The 15,386-nt window shown below is 37.2% G+C and overlaps 3 protein-coding genes across 8 annotated transcripts; 1 reads left to right on the plus strand and 2 right to left on the minus strand.

The window, feature by feature from the left end:
• Positions 1–1,677: 1,677 nt before the first annotated feature.
• LOC113738658 (RING-H2 finger protein ATL60-like) lies at positions 1,678–3,771 on the plus strand. Its single transcript, XM_027265899.2, has one exon. The coding sequence runs from the start codon at positions 2,406–2,408 to the stop codon at positions 3,336–3,338; it is 933 nt and encodes a 310-aa protein (XP_027121700.2). The 5' UTR covers positions 1,678–2,405; the 3' UTR covers positions 3,339–3,771.
• Positions 3,772–4,525: 754 nt separating this feature from the next.
• Positions 4,526–6,026, minus strand: LOC113741832 (uncharacterized). 3 transcript variants are annotated; one of them, XM_072046887.1, is made up of 3 exons: positions 5,874–6,026; positions 5,486–5,615; positions 4,526–5,181 (listed from the first exon to the last, which is right to left on the minus strand). In XM_072046887.1, the coding sequence occupies exons 2-3, from the start codon at positions 5,567–5,569 to the stop codon at positions 4,774–4,776; spliced, it is 492 nt and encodes a 163-aa protein (XP_071902988.1). In that variant the 5' UTR covers positions 5,570–5,615; positions 5,874–6,026; the 3' UTR covers positions 4,526–4,773. The 3 variants fall into 3 exon arrangements, with proteins under 3 accessions (XP_071902988.1, XP_027125273.2, XP_027125274.2); XM_027269472.2 differs by having other exon boundaries at positions 5,744–6,009; XM_027269473.2 differs by having other exon boundaries at positions 5,761–5,881.
• Positions 6,027–8,040: 2,014 nt separating this feature from the next.
• On the minus strand, positions 8,041–13,470 carry LOC113740600 (ubiquitin-conjugating enzyme E2 34-like). 4 transcript variants are annotated; one of them, XM_072046891.1, is made up of 10 exons: positions 13,110–13,470; positions 11,560–11,647; positions 10,719–10,773; positions 10,464–10,502; positions 10,176–10,239; positions 9,992–10,053; positions 9,831–9,870; positions 9,716–9,743; positions 8,861–8,952; positions 8,041–8,579 (listed from the first exon to the last, which is right to left on the minus strand). In XM_072046891.1, exons 2-10 carry the CDS (start codon positions 11,614–11,616, stop codon positions 8,303–8,305), a joined length of 714 nt encoding a protein of 237 aa, XP_071902992.1. In that variant the 5' UTR covers positions 11,617–11,647; positions 13,110–13,470; the 3' UTR covers positions 8,041–8,302. The 4 variants fall into 4 exon arrangements, with proteins under 4 accessions (XP_071902992.1, XP_071902989.1, XP_071902990.1 ...); XM_072046888.1 differs by having other exon boundaries at positions 8,041–8,600; XM_072046889.1 differs by having other exon boundaries at positions 8,041–8,600; positions 11,560–11,695; positions 13,110–13,251.
• Between the last annotated feature and the right edge of the window lie 1,916 nt (positions 13,471–15,386).

Consider the following 15,386-nt stretch of genomic DNA (forward strand, 5'->3'; position numbering starts at 1 on the left):
CCACCAGTTACTTTCTCCGTGTCAAAGTTGGTTGACCCAATCTGCATTTTGTGGGTCAATCATTTTCTGATACTCATCCAATCCATCGGAACTCTCTTACAGTTATGGTTATGGTTAGGAAGAGCAATAGGAAGAGCAAAATCAGCATCACTTGGAATTTTTACATTTACTGAATAGGTGTAGAGCTCGGACTTCCTTGTGGGTAGCAGAAAGGCAACGAAGAGTGCGGGCCGGGAGACATGCGAACAAACCTCGTGGAATTATTGGCGGCGATGGTGGAGCCGAAAGAAAGGACTCCTGGCCCCTGGGTAGAGAGGGAGGCGAAGCGGTTGTGTAGGTAGGGTGGTCACAATTACGGAGAAAAATCATCATTTCAAAGTACTAAATCATTATTGTCACTTTTTTGAGTGAGGCATGCGGAGTTATTCTTACTTAATCACCGAAAAAAAAAAGGTATGATTAGACAAAGCACCGAAATCAAAAACAGATATACCATGAAAATAATTGGGTGTTTTGCAGTCGGATTTTGTTCTTTTTTTTTTTTTTTGGCTAATAGATTTTGTATTTGGAGTGTGTTTGAATTGTAATTTTTCTTTTTACCTTATATATATATATGAAATTGTTACAGTAATTTTTCTATAAAAAAATCAAAAAAATGCAATTCAAAAGCATTTAGAAGTTACAACCATTGCGTAGTGATCCTTCTAACATATTTTAAAACACTGCAAAAGTTATTGCAACTTACGAATGCAAACCAAAAAAGGGTTCTTTAAAATCATAAACTACTTCACAGCAAATGGGACAGAAGGAGTGCTATAAACTTTTCTTTTTTTTTTTTGGTAGTGTTCATAATTATTTGTAAGTATGTTGCGTACAAGGATTGAAAAGCTGATAACATATCATATTGCACGTTTTGATTTTAGATGAAATGCTTTTGTTTAAGGATACAAAACGCAAGAATTTGAGAAAACCAAAAAGAGAAACCAAATTTGGATTCTGACTATTCTCGCGGGTCAATCCCGACAAAGCTCTCGAACTGGGAATGAAAAGAAAAATTAAGAACTCCTCATACAAAATCCTCTCTACGAGTAGCTACAGTACAAGTTTGACTATCCTTTTGCTACTTTTTCTTTTGCGTAATCATGGAACCAACCTATAAGGAAATTTTGTCTTCATGTTCCTTATAATAACAATATAGTATATTTTCTGGCGGGGATGGGGGGAGACTACTACTTTTTACTGCTACTTTTTAACTTGTGTGAGAGCATATTTCACATCAACCGCATGTTCAACTAGTAATAAAGAATACTACTACTAGTACTGTCTTTCCTTTTCTTTTTTTTTTAATCTTTGAAGAAACTATACACTAGCAGTCTAACCGTTTGATTCCTTAAAATTAACTCCTCATACAAATAATAATAATAATAATAATAATATAATTAATTTGTTTCGAGCTATAATTAAAAAAGAAAAAAAAATAATGGGGGGGAAGGAAAGAAATAGCATGTGATTGTCCCGAGTACGGGCGAATAGAGGATTTTAATGTTGGATCATGTAAATTGATTCACATGTTATTGTAGTAGTCGAAAGTTGAAAAGGCCAAAGAGAAAGTCAAGGTTTGTGCCTGAAATTCAGACCCCACCCCACAGCGGGACGCCGCTGCACCCACCAATACCATTGCCATTTCACCGGTCAAAGGAATCAGAAGCCTCCAAGAAAGAAAGAAAGAAGAGCGCTAATACTGCTTGCTGCTTCCTAAGTGCTAACTACAGAAAAGAAAAAGGAAAGAAATGGGTTTCAACATTTTTGAAGTCGTCTTCCCCTCATTCAAACCGCCGCCGTGAGAGGGCCATGCCATCCCAATTCCCATGTACCATATAGTATTCTTAGTAATACCAACAAATATAACGTCCGCTGACTCATCTCATCTCATATTCTCATTCTCCCTCTTCCTTCCCATTCATTACTTACTAGTATTTCTATTTCAATTTCGGTTCTGGGTCTGTCATTTTCAGTTCTTGTCTTTTAGACTCAATTCTCATCCGATTCTTCTTTAGGCAGGCTTTTCCTCACGCCTATCTTCCTTCAAATACCCCATCTATATATATATATATATATTTTTAGCTAATTACTGCTGATACATCTATATATTTTTTTAAAAAAGGTGCCATCAGCATACATTTTCAGCAGCATTTGTCTTTGCTCTCTTTATCTTCCTCCCCATAAACTTTCAGCACTATTGCTGCTTAAAAAGTTTGAAGCTTTACTAGCCTTCAAGTTTGAAGGGATTTTTGCTCAACGTACCTTCACAAAATCAAGCAATCCCAGGGTTTTTTTCTTTAAAAAAAAAAAATAATAATAATAATTCTGGGCTTTGCTTGGGATAACAAGCTATTGGTGGAATAATGGGAGATTCAGCAGGTGTTGGTGACAAATTAGACGACTCAGGAGTAATTGAATTAACCGGGAAGATCATGGTGGTGGCTGTTTTAGTTCTCTTTCTGGTGGTGGTCTTTGTTTTCTTCCTTCATCTCTATGCCAAATGGTTCTGGCGTCGCCGCCAAGAAGACTCTGCCAACAACAACAGCTCCACCACCACCAGGCGGCGCCGCCGCTTTGACTTTGCTCCTGGCTACCAAGAATTGACTGTTGCGACAGCCCTCCGCCGAGGTCTTGACCCTGCTGTTCTTAAAGCCATACCTGTGATTGTGTTTAATGCTACCAATGACTTCAAAGATGGCTTGGAATGCGCAGTTTGTCTTTCTGAGGTCTCTGAATCTGAAAAGATTAGGCTTTTACCCAAATGCAATCATGGGTTTCACGTTGAATGCATTGATATGTGGTTTGCTTCGCATTCTACTTGCCCTCTTTGCCGAAATCCGGTTTCCAACCAATCCTCCTTCAGCTCCAACACTAGCCCTGAATCGACAACTATGGAGTCTATACTGCAGGTTCCAAATCAAGAGGCAACAGGTGGTCTTGATGGATATTCAGCAGAGTCACTGGATTTCCCAACCAATGTTTTGTTTTGGGGTAATGAAACTCAAGTTAGCACTTTAGGTCCACCACTGGAGGAAGGCAATCAAGGTCTTCATTCTGCTCAGCCACCTTGCACATCCTCATCCTCGTCTATGATGTCAGCATCAACCGGTAGTAGACCAGATGGAACTCTGGTGATTGACATCCCACGGCATGCTAATGAGGATGAAGAACCAAAATCGCCAATACCAACGCGCTTGAGGTCGTTAAAAAGGCTTTTGAGCAGGGATAGGAGGGTGAGTCCTCGTAATGCTAGTGATGTTGACGTGGAGCAACAAGGAGGTAGACTGGAAACCTAGCAGCTCTTCCAATTATGTACAGTCTGTTGCTAATTACTAGTAATTATGCACATTGATTGGAGGAGACGTGTGATATCCAGAAAACAGTTGAAGAGTAAGGGCTCTGGTAAATGAGCAGTACTTGTCATTTCGGGCTCTTACTTTGGATGATTTATTCCGGAGTATGGAAGGTTGGCGCAGTATAGATTGCTGTATGTAGAGATCATGGTGATCTGTTTATTTGTTCAGTGTTTGTTGATTCTTAATGCAATTGATAGTAAGACATTGATCTCTGCATTTTCCATCTGTTTCCTATTACGCATGAGGCTTGTATTCATCTCCAACAAGCTTCTGAGATTACTCGAAACAAATATCCTGTATAGTTTAGCTTTCTGTATGAGAATGGAAAGGAATCCACAGAAGAGTAAAGCAACTTTGACCTCCTTCAGTTAAATATCTGGCTTCCTTATGTGTGTTTGCGTTATGTGTATATATATTTATCTGCCTTTCTTGTATATTTGAGCTGCTACATTTAGAATAGTATTTTAAGTGTATAGAAAATCTTATTTATAAACTCATCTAGCTTAAACTTTAACTATTCGGTTTGCATCAGCCCTGGTCCTGAAGGCTATGTGCAATTATTGGAACTGCCTTGTGGAGGATTTTTTGCTTGTTAAACCAATATGCCATCTAGTTTTGAGAGCAGACACAGAGCACCTCATTTGTTAAAAATAGCTTTAGGAACAATTCTTGGAATAATTCTTTAGCAGAAACAATTCTTGGAATAATTGCTTTCATAACATGGGAATCAGCAGGTTGTGAATTCATTCTCCAATCTATTACCCGTCGCGGGTCCTACATGAATTATGCTCCAGTATATTGTTGCTGAAGCACTGTGATTTTCTTTCTTGCTTCGACCCTCAAATTTCTACCCATTTCATTCTTCCCTTTCTTCATTTCATTAACTAGAGGAGATCAATTCCTCAGTCAGATGACTTTGTTTGCGCATCTTTGCTTGCACTGTTCCCTTGACTCCTGGTTACCAGCAAGATCAGGAGGTAAAGAATATCCGGTAAGAAGCACCAGTTTCGATCACATTTGCAAATGTTTTTTTTTTTTTAACAAATTCCTTGGAGATAAGTTAAATGAGTGATAATTATTTGGCATGAATACTGACGTCAACAAGACAAAAGTTCTGAACAGATATATAAAACTGAAGGATAATTTTTATCAATTAAGCTGTCAAATATGACAGTGTTCTGGATTCGTTACATCAAGAGTAGTTTCAGGCTATAATGCCAACTCTGTTGACATAAAAGGTGAAATCTGCTTCAGCAAATTTAGTTTTTTTGACCTACAATATGATCCGAGTTTTATCTCGCTGAGGTCCACTAGCCCTTGAGGTGGAACATGGATTCCAAGTATCCCTCCGGCCTTGGCTACTATCTTAGCACTCCTATGTTACCAAGTAAACAGGTCCATAAGATTGAGCTTCATGAGGATTGGTTAGATGGCTTAGACACATATAAGGTATCCCATCCACCTTATCGGCTGGATTGAAAAGACTCATCAAGGGTCCGGATACTGGCTTCCTAGGCCTGGCAGGAACGAGGCCACCTGCACTACCACGTATTGGACCAGAAACAATTCCACGCCTCAGTTTGGGAGCGGCGGAACCATGTAACGGTTCCACCAGATTATCGCTTTTCTTGTCAGATTTCAACCATGAAAAGAGGGAACTTTTCCACGATTTCTTGTTCCTTTTCTCCCCATTTGACTCCGTCTTTCGCGTTTCTTCGGTATCTGGTGGAGCAACCTTAAAGCTCCCCTCATCACATGTGCGCTTTCTTGCTTCTTCTAAGAACTGAAAAAGGCCAAGAAATTGAGCTGTTAAAATCTTGGCATCATGTCCGACGACACATACACGATACAGGCATGAAAACCATCGTGGGCCAGAAACCCAAGGAGAACAACGCGGGGCTACTCTGTAGATGACTAAGACAGAAAAATAATGACATGCCATGAAGTCGGTCCTAAATACTACAATCTAATTTTATAGTTCATACGCTTTTGAATGAGACAATTAAGATCGTTTTGTTACTACGAGGAAATAGAGGGAAAGATGTGGTTCTTCGGGATTCAAGTCAGTAAAAAGCTCAGGAAAATACCTGTGCAAAGTCTGCGTGTGGGTCAAACTCATAGCCAAAGTAGTTTCCAGCTTCATTCCTTGGGAAAACTGGAGAGGTCTTCATTCTTCTCACATGGATGCGTCTGAATGCAAGGGCGAACTTACCTATGCTGCAAAAGTTGGTAGCAGAGAACAAAAGAAATGTATAGTAAGAGAATAAAACAGAGCAAGATTCAGACAGCTTGCAGACAGTAAATTAAAATCCCTGTTCAGTTCAACAGAAACAGAAACGTTTTACATGTTTGGATATCGGACCATATTCTTCTGGTAACTGGTAAGGTGATAAAATTCGGAATTCCAAAAGGGAAATTGACCAGAAGAGAAGAGTGGAATGTAATTTTCATGTTCTTGATTCTCGTATCGTATACCTTTTGCCTTCCTCATTCACAATGGCACACAAGTACTATTTACTAAAAGGACAGAGGAAACCAGCAGCAGTGACGACGACGACGGGGGTAATGGTACTCTTAACCCATTCGGTCATTTTCACTTGTAATCTGATCTCTCCCTGGCTGGCGTTCAAGCCACTCTTTTAAATAAATCGCCCCATGTGACGTGACTGTGCGAGATGGCTCCCATACAATACATTTTAGGAAATGCTTCTGAAAGCTGGCCAGCATTTTGCATTCAAGAGGAAAGTCTCCGCGTTTTGCGATGAAAAGGAAACTTTCTTACTTCCTAAGGTACAGACTAAAGACATGATGGTAGTAAACCGCAACGGATCTTCTGTACCACACCCTGTCTCACATCCTGTCCCACTCCTTAGAATCTCGCCAAGTGTCATTTAATAAACCAACCTCTCAAACAACCCAACTCGGACCATATTAAATTAATTAATCGATTAACCGGACAAAGAAACTTGGGATCGATTAACCGAAGGAGGAGGAAGAAGAAGAAGAGTCAATGAAGCAGAGGCTGAAACAACCGTCATTATTTTTTATTTTTCTTCGTAAAAAAGTTGTTTCTCATGAGAAGAGATGATAAAGAGGACAGAGGTTATTTGTTTGAGTTATAGGGTTTTTCCCGTTGATAAATTGTAATTTTGGTTAAAGAGTTTTTATTTTTCTTGGTTTTGGTTATATTGGTTAAAGAGATTAAGTTTTTTTGTCCGGTTAATCGATTAATTAACTTAATATGGTTCGAGTTGGGTTGTTTGAGAGGTTGGTTTATTAAGGGACACTTGACGAGATTCTAAGGAGTGGAACAGGATATGAGACAGGGTGTGGTACAGAAGATCCGTTGCGGTAGTAAACATCTGTATCCACTCGAAAAATTTTAATGACCACCAATGCAATAAATATTATATTGCCTTTCAGGTGCCATGTACCAACCATCAACCAGCAAAACCCTCAAAAAAGATATGGGTAGCGGATTTTTTTCCTTTTTCTTTTTCTTTTTTAATAAAGGAATCATGCTGGTACATAATCTTCTAGCCTGCCACTTTCCAGAAAATCACCACAAGGAGAATTTAAAACCAAAAAAAAAAAAAACTGAAAAAAGAGAAACAGGAGTGAGCATCATTAATAAGTGTGTTTGGACAGCCAAATAATGGCTAAAAATTATTTGCTTACATCACAAATACAATTTCCAACACACCTTTTTATCTTCTCAATTATCTTTTTATTTCACATACATTACATCACCAAAAAAATATTACAGTAATTATTCCAAATAATCACCTATCCTATCCGATTTAAGAAGATGGGAGTTTTGTACGCCGCATGTTTCGGAGGCTCCGACGAGCTTTCAGCGTAATGAGAATGGGTGCCGAGCAAATGGGTGACAAGTCATGAGAAAGGAGGCCAAGAATCTAACCAACCAACACAATCCCTCGGCTTTCAACCAAACTGCTGGCTTACTTGGTAGCTTTAAAACTTAAACGCAAGCTAGTACAAGAGGCAAAAGGCCAATACTAATCCTCTTAAGTCTAACTAACTATCAGTGGACTGGAGGGTTTCCTAACTCAACAAACATAATAAGAACAAAGACCTTCACAAAGAAAATGGGACAATGACAGATTTGGAAGAATGGCTTTTTGCAACAAGCAGGAACCATATCAAAAGTCAGTAGATGTCCTTGTTTGTTGACAAGCTTGACCGAGGAAAATTTTTTTTTTTTTTCCTCTAGCAAAAACCACATAATCTTATCCAGGTGACCCGATTGTTACATGTATGATTCACCGTAGCATCTGCAACAGTTAGAAAGTCACTATTGTCCAGCTGGTTAATTTATTTTGCCAGCTTTGTTTAAATTCCCAAATTCTCGCGCAATTGTCCCCTTTTTGTTTCAAAAGGGTTCACTCAATCATCACACAAGAGGATCCGCTGGCAATCAAACAAATGGGTCAATGCCTATTATTAACAATTACCCTACAGTTTCTGGAGATGTAAGACGTACTACAACCGCCACGCTCTTACCATCACCACAATCACATGTCAAGTGCACACTGCAAGCAATTGTTGCAAGTACCTGGGTTGTGCCATACATTCTTGTCATATTTACCTCCAGGAATTCGACAGAATAAAAAGCGCAATCTTCCAAACCAGCAGTACACTGGAGCCACTTGCTACTACATCCCATAAATGTCTGGTTTGTTATAAAAAAAAAAAAAGGCCAGCAGCCAAATTGGAAGGAAGACCGTGTCAGCCATCAAACTGTATGCACTACCTCTATACAAACATCTTACATACATGACAAATCTAAGACATCAAGTATTAAAGAGTAAATTCATTTTGCATAAATGCTAATTTTTCCACTCTTAACACTTAAAAAGGTTTCCCCGCTTACGCCACGACAATCAAGGCTGAAGCAGAGGCAAAGCCATCACAACTCCAAAAATGGAAACTAGCAACAGCAGCAGCCAAGTTGGAAATGAGTGCCTCTGGTTTTTGACTTCTTTTGGCGGTTCTATTCTATTTATCTCCCCTCTTGTTGGGTTCTCATGCTCACCCAGTGAACTTCTGGTATTTTCTGCTGGATTGGACACTGGTGAAACCTTGTCAGTGACAGCCTGCTCGGATAACTGCTGTTCATACTTCTCCACATATTCAGGAAATAATTTCCTAAATGTTGCGCTGTTATGTGGATAGCACATACTAAGCATGAGAAGTGAATCAACAAAGTGAAATACAACTCAATAAAAGATGCATTGTCCAAATAGAATGAAATTATATAATGCAGTTCACGTGATCAGATCTAGGAATCACACAAATGCAAGGAAAGATATAATTATTTCTTCAAAATACCAACCAAGAAAAAGAAAAAGAAAAAAAAGAAAATTGCAGCCCCCTGCATGCAGAATGTCTGTAAATAATGCAATCCAGGATCAGAATCATCAGAATCCCAAAACACTCACTTTTTGCAATTGAAAGCAAGAGAAGCCTTCGCAAGCTTCCGTTTCTCAGCAACTGTAGTTGTCACACTGCCCGTGGTGGGACTATTGTCCATCTGCATTGTAAGGCAGGAAAACCATATAAATCTGAGGCAAAAGCATTCTCAATACAGAGCAGAAGTTTCCGACTTTTTCAATCTCATCCAAACCATGTTAATTTCCAACTTCACGAATGCAAAATAAAGTATTTTTGTTTCTGGAAACAAACTTGTCCAGTGATGTTTCAAATCTGAACAATAAACAAACCAGTAGTAGGGTTTTTCTTCCGCAAAGGTTAGCAGGTAAAAGACCCCATTTTTTAGTTTCTGTTCTCTCCTGTTTATGAAGCAAATAGTGCAGCAGCTGGAAAAGAACTGCAATCGTCCTTTAATTATTATTTTTCTAAAAAGACTTTTATTTGGCTCCATAGGTTCATATTCCACTGACTTGAAACATTTTGACAAGGTCAGATTTGGATCGAGTCACAAGCTAAAAAGTTGGAAAACCGAATCAGACAGCTAAATCAAATTTTGCTTACCAAATAGATTTTAGTATCAGAACAGATTATTCCACAAATATTTGCAACGTACACATTATTTATCCAATTTTAATGGGAATTTATTCACGTAATTGCTGTTATTTCTGAGAACAAAAACAATAACAAGGAAAATCCTATCTTGAACAACAGACCCAGAGACAGATCTTTCATGTACTAGAAATAGCACACAAGTTGCAAGAGGAAAATATTCTAAATGATACTAGATCTCCAACCCCGTGCACTAAATGTAGCAGGATCAATCATACAACTAATATGATACTGGACAAATGCCAGAAACTCACCATGAATGAAAGGAGTCCTGTCAATATGCTGCAAGTTAAATAAGAGCTACATCAGCAGAAAACTGAAGATAACGTAAATAAAGAGCAGTAATTGCTCGCTAATGACATGCATTACCTGGAAACAGACCACATAGGATTCCAACTTTCTGGATGGACTGGAAGATAAAAAAGGAGGATAACAAAACGATCACAGATATAAGTAAAAGATTAATGACACAAATTTCTATGAAGTAAGAGGTAATCCAGAAGTAGCAAAAGCTATGAAAAGCAACATACAATCGCTCATGGAGAGGCATAGTTTCTTTTGAGTCATGAACCGTCCATTTGGAGTGGTCATGCTACAGATGAGGGAAAAAATGGAATTAGAACTATCTAACAAGAGAACGATCAAATCAACACAGGAGGTAAAAGTAAAAGCATGAGTACAATTTGTGGAGAAGAAGTGAATTAATTACCAGACCTGATGCCAGGCGGTTTAAATGGATATTCAGGAGGAAACTTGATCTTTCCATAGTAATACCCACCTGAATTCAGAAGAAAAGGCATTTTAAGGAAATAATCAAACCAAGTTAGCATGTCCAGACAAGATTTGTAACAATATCGATTTTAAACAGAGCATCTCCTAAGTTCAAAAGTTGCTGGAAAGAACTTTTTCTTAACAAAAGTACAAAATGAGATGAGAAAAGGTTCCAGAACAAAAAATGATAAGAAGCTAGCTGGATAATCAACCAGTAGAAAAAATGACAACCTGCAAAAGGTGTTCCTTCACTCCCCTCCAACACATAATCTGGACACAAAGTTTTTGTAGAGATGTGTTAATTGCCAATCCAACAAAAGAGAAAAAGATTGTGCTAGCTACATAAATCAACAGGACCCACAGGCTCAGTTCCAAATACAAACATGAAAGGTGCATCAAACAAAGAGTACACATCAACAGGCAAATGCAACAGCTTTAATCAAACAGTTCTGTAGATAAAGCTGCTTGGCAGGACAGACAACTTACGCCATTCAAGGATGTCATTTGGGGCAGGCCGAGCAACAACATGCGAAACAGGTTCCTGACATCCACATTGTACATCATTGTCCAAGGAAGGCAATTATAAGTGTTTAGCATTAGCCCAAAAAGTAAATTCCAGTGCAAAAGCAATAAAGGAGAAAGAATTTTGGCTAAAGCCTCTCAAACAAGCAGCAAAACTTCTGATCAGTAGCCTTAGTATTCTAGGGATGTGAATACAGATTAAGGATTTAAATATCAATTCGAACTTAAAAAAATGAGATTTTTTACAATTTACAATGTATAATCTCATAAATAATTACCCCATCAATGATCTAGATCCCAAATCCCAGACATAACTATTGAACCCATGAACAGGTATTGTTTCACAGACAAAGCTCAAACAACTAATGGTCCTGGTGGAAGAAGAAAAATGCATATATTCCTTTATCTATACACAAATGAAAGCCAAAAGCTCTCAACCATGGTGAGTGGAGGAATAATGTCAATTAAAAAAGAAAGAGAGTGAAAAAGAGAGATATTAAATGGTCAACTCGGTAAAGGCCTAAGTTTGGATAGAGAAATATTTATATGATAGCTAACCTATCTTGCCAATATAAAAACCATGAAGAAGCCTCAGAATTAAGTCAGATATCAACAATCACTTGGTTACTTTAAGGTGCTAATATGAGTTAAGTGGTAAACGACAATTTATCCTATAATCAATCTACGTCATTTTTTTTTATCTTAAACATCAGAATACAAAAGCACAAGTTGTAGGGCGCTGGAATTCCATATAACATTCAAGTATTGTAACTAAAGAATTGTGCAGAGTAAGGCGGGTCCATACTTTACAAAGAGCTCTATATTCTTTCTGAAGACGCTTTACACATGCTTTTTCAGCCATCCTCAACTTGAAAAACTCTAGCCAACGGGAACTGCACCCAAGGAAGTCCCTTTACTTTTCTGGTTGCCAACGCTATTATCTGGCTTATTAAATAAAACAGTTGTCTAGTTGCATAGAGGAAGTAGTAATTACTATAGTTTATGTTTCATAGAAACATACATAAAAGCAGCAGATCCAAACATTGTTAAGGAACTAATCTTTCATAAAGAAAAGCATTAAATTAGTTCTAAAAATATATATGAGAGAAATTTTGACACATAAACCTATATTTATGCAACTGAAACTAAACGAAGGGCACAACCCAATAACCAAAGAATTCCCACCCCATATACCCATCCTACAATTGCAGTTAGGTGGACGACAATATAGCTTTAGCAAGCCACTTAGCTCAATTTGAGACATGATCATATGATAAATAACATTCAGGTGTACTTCAGCAGATAAACTACGTAGAGAACTCCAAATATACTGTGTAAGCACTGGTGCTGGGTGCCACAAATAGAACAGCAAAACAATCAATGAGGATTGTCGAGTTATTAAGTTTACGGATCTAGTTGGATGCCAAGCAAAAAAACTAAGCAAGAAAAGAAGAGAGAAGATAGGCTTTACTTCATTATGGTAGTATAATAGTGATGACAGCAAAAAGCTGCTGGAAAAATTATTTGCTCTCAGTGTGCTTTGTAAGAAATATGATCATTAAGAACATTTTTTAACTGACATGACTCATGCCAACCTAGATTCTCTGAGCATGATGACGTGATTCACCAGTAAGCATGTTGAGCACACTTCAAGTACCCAAAAAATCGCGCTTAGGTGAAATATCAATCTTGGATGTTATGTGTAGACAGTCAATCTTTCTCCAAGCCGCCACAGCATACATACATAACCTAAGTCACCTTATTTTCCTGTTTGTCCTCCTAAAATACCTCAAAAAGCCCATTGAAATACTAAATATAACTAAAATTACCTCCATCATAGCACATAATTCATTGCTACAATACTTTGCTAAATACAGATAAAGACTCTTCAAAGTACCAAAGACATTAATCCGGGAAGCCAAATTCGATTTGCACAATTCATTTATCCACCCCCAACTCAAACTAAAGACACAACCACTCCTCTTGTATTAGAACATGCATTGAGCTGCTTCATCGTACAGCGTGTTGATACTTAAAACTCAAAGCAAAAGTAAAGAGAACTACTGAGAACAACATACTCTTATTACACGAAAAAATAATTCGAAAAAACTGACCAAAAAAAAAACACAGATGAGTCCACAAAATTATCCTGAATTCGAGCCAATTATTATAGATTCCTACATCCAAACCGTAGGAGATCCATAAGTAGATCAACCAAAATTAAAGATTGCATACCAAATTAAAGATACATACATACATAAAGATCAACCAAATCGATTGCATACGAAATTAAAGATACATAAACAACAGAACAAACAATCAATAGAGAGAAATATAAAAAGATCGTTCGGTTACCAAATGCAGGCGATTAATATCGGACCCTATCGGCAGCGCTTGATCGGAGCACGTGAAGCTATATTTTGCGTGGCTTTTCTGAAAATTGTATACTAATTTGCAAAATATTTCTGCAAAATTTAAGGAAAAAAAAAAGTGTAATTGTTGTTCCAGGAACGTTGAGATTTCTGGATTTCTGCCCGTGTTGCCGATTGAAGGTTTGTCCACAGAGACGAGATTGACCCTATGCAGCATCCACTGTATAATGACCTCTTTTAAAGTAAAAAGAGGAGAAATGGGACTTTTCAGTGGTTTTCTAGTCCGGAGAATCAATCCGCCGCAGATTTTTTTGCCCTTTTCGAGGAAAATCCAAAGTTTACCCAAAGGGGCAAAGAAAAAAAGAGATAATTTAATTCTAACCCAATTAAAAGTGAAAAATCTGTTAATCACCCGATTGAAAGATTTAAATTTTATTTTGCAATACACGTCCCTCCAAACCTTTTAAGTTCTATCATTCCCTACATACACGATTATCTAATATCTTTTCAAGATATTCTTGCACAGAAAATAAAATCCGAGAAAAGTCTGAATTTAAAATCTCCAATAAGTTAAGTTCTCTGTGTAGGGAATGTGTTGTACTAGAAAAGAGACTATAAGTGAAAGATTTCGAGTTCTGCACTTCCAACCTACACTTTTAAAAAGAAAAAAAAAAAAAAAAGAAACGTTCACATTCAAACACCCTCAAAATTTTCAAAATGGCACTGGTTTATACAAAATTTGCCAACTAATAACGTTGAAATTATAATATTGTCACTGTTAGCCGGTCACAACTAGAAAGACTGTGGATGCTTTTCCTATTGCTAATCATACTACTCTATGAAGTAAGGCGCAAAAAAAAAGGACAAGAAAAAATTGTGTAACATAAGCAAAATTACAAAGAGTATAAATTTGTTTTGAAACACATTAAAAACTTATCACCATTAACCCCCCTTTTGGATTAATCTTTCCTACACTGACAGTGTATACACTATCAGCATTAGATGAATGACAACTATGCAAAATTTGAATTTGAAATTCAACTTTTGCACACATGTTATGAATCCAACGATGATAGTGTATACACCGTCAGTGTAGAAAAGATTTACTCTTAACTTTTACCTACTTATTTTATTCAATTTGGAGTAAGTTTTGTTTGGTTAAGTTGCATATTTGATCGAGAAGTTATGCAGTATACACGTAAATGTAGCTAATTACAATAAAGATTGTCGTGGTTTATCTTAATTGTTGGGTAAATTGTATTGACCTCCGCCAAGAGTGATGGTAATTTATACATTTCCTATCTATGGGCTTTGTTTTAGACTACAAGGGTGTCCCTTGGGTTCCATCGCACATTGCCTAAAGGTCCCTAAAATGAATTACACCATGCAAATTGTTCTTTACCACCATCACTAGAAAAGTGGACCGAGACATCAACGCACAAATCCACAACTAATAGATCCATGAAAAAAAAAAATCCACAAAAATGGCCGAGGGAAATCCGAAATGGAGATCTTTCTGATTACTAATATGTTACCGTCTCAATTTATTGGCTTTCCATTTGTCAAGGAAGACCATCACTTTGTTTTTTGCTCCTTTTTTTTTTTTGAGAAACATCGCTTTGTTAATTGCAAGCACCATGGATGGAGAGTGGGCTGCATGTAGCAACCGTCAAGAAAGATTCACTATTGCAACAAAAAAAAAAAATTGTAAGACTTATGATATTGAGTTTAACACCATGTGTAAGGTTCATAAAATTTTATTCTATATTTAGAATATATTGAAAACGAGTTATATCCTAAATAAATGAAATTATATCGTGTGGAATTGAGCAAAACTTGCCCAAACGATTTTTCTGATGACCGTTTGAGCTCTTGGTCCCACCTTGGATAGTGCATTTGTTGGATTAGGGGCCAGTATGGTTGGGATTTATGCAATTTGGTTCAAATGTTGAACATATTTAAATTTGTGATGTACAACTACATTATGGTATTGTATTGAATATAAGTTAAATATTTTATTCTTATACATCTTTTTTTTTTTTATGAATACAATGATATAATGTAATTGCACACCAAAAAATATAAAATGTACAATAATAGGACCAAATTGTATGGAACTCCAACCGCACTGGCTCCTTTTTCGTATTTGTTTGGTGTTTGTTACAAATTTTAATGGAATTTATTATAATTGTTTAAGAAAAATATTGACATTTATCTAAAATACTCGAAACTCCTCTTAGTATTTCCTCCAAAACACCTC

This window comes from Coffea arabica, chromosome 4e (assembly GCF_036785885.1).
Source record: "Coffea arabica cultivar ET-39 chromosome 4e, Coffea Arabica ET-39 HiFi, whole genome shotgun sequence".
Taxonomy (NCBI): domain Eukaryota; kingdom Viridiplantae; phylum Streptophyta; class Magnoliopsida; order Gentianales; family Rubiaceae; genus Coffea; species Coffea arabica.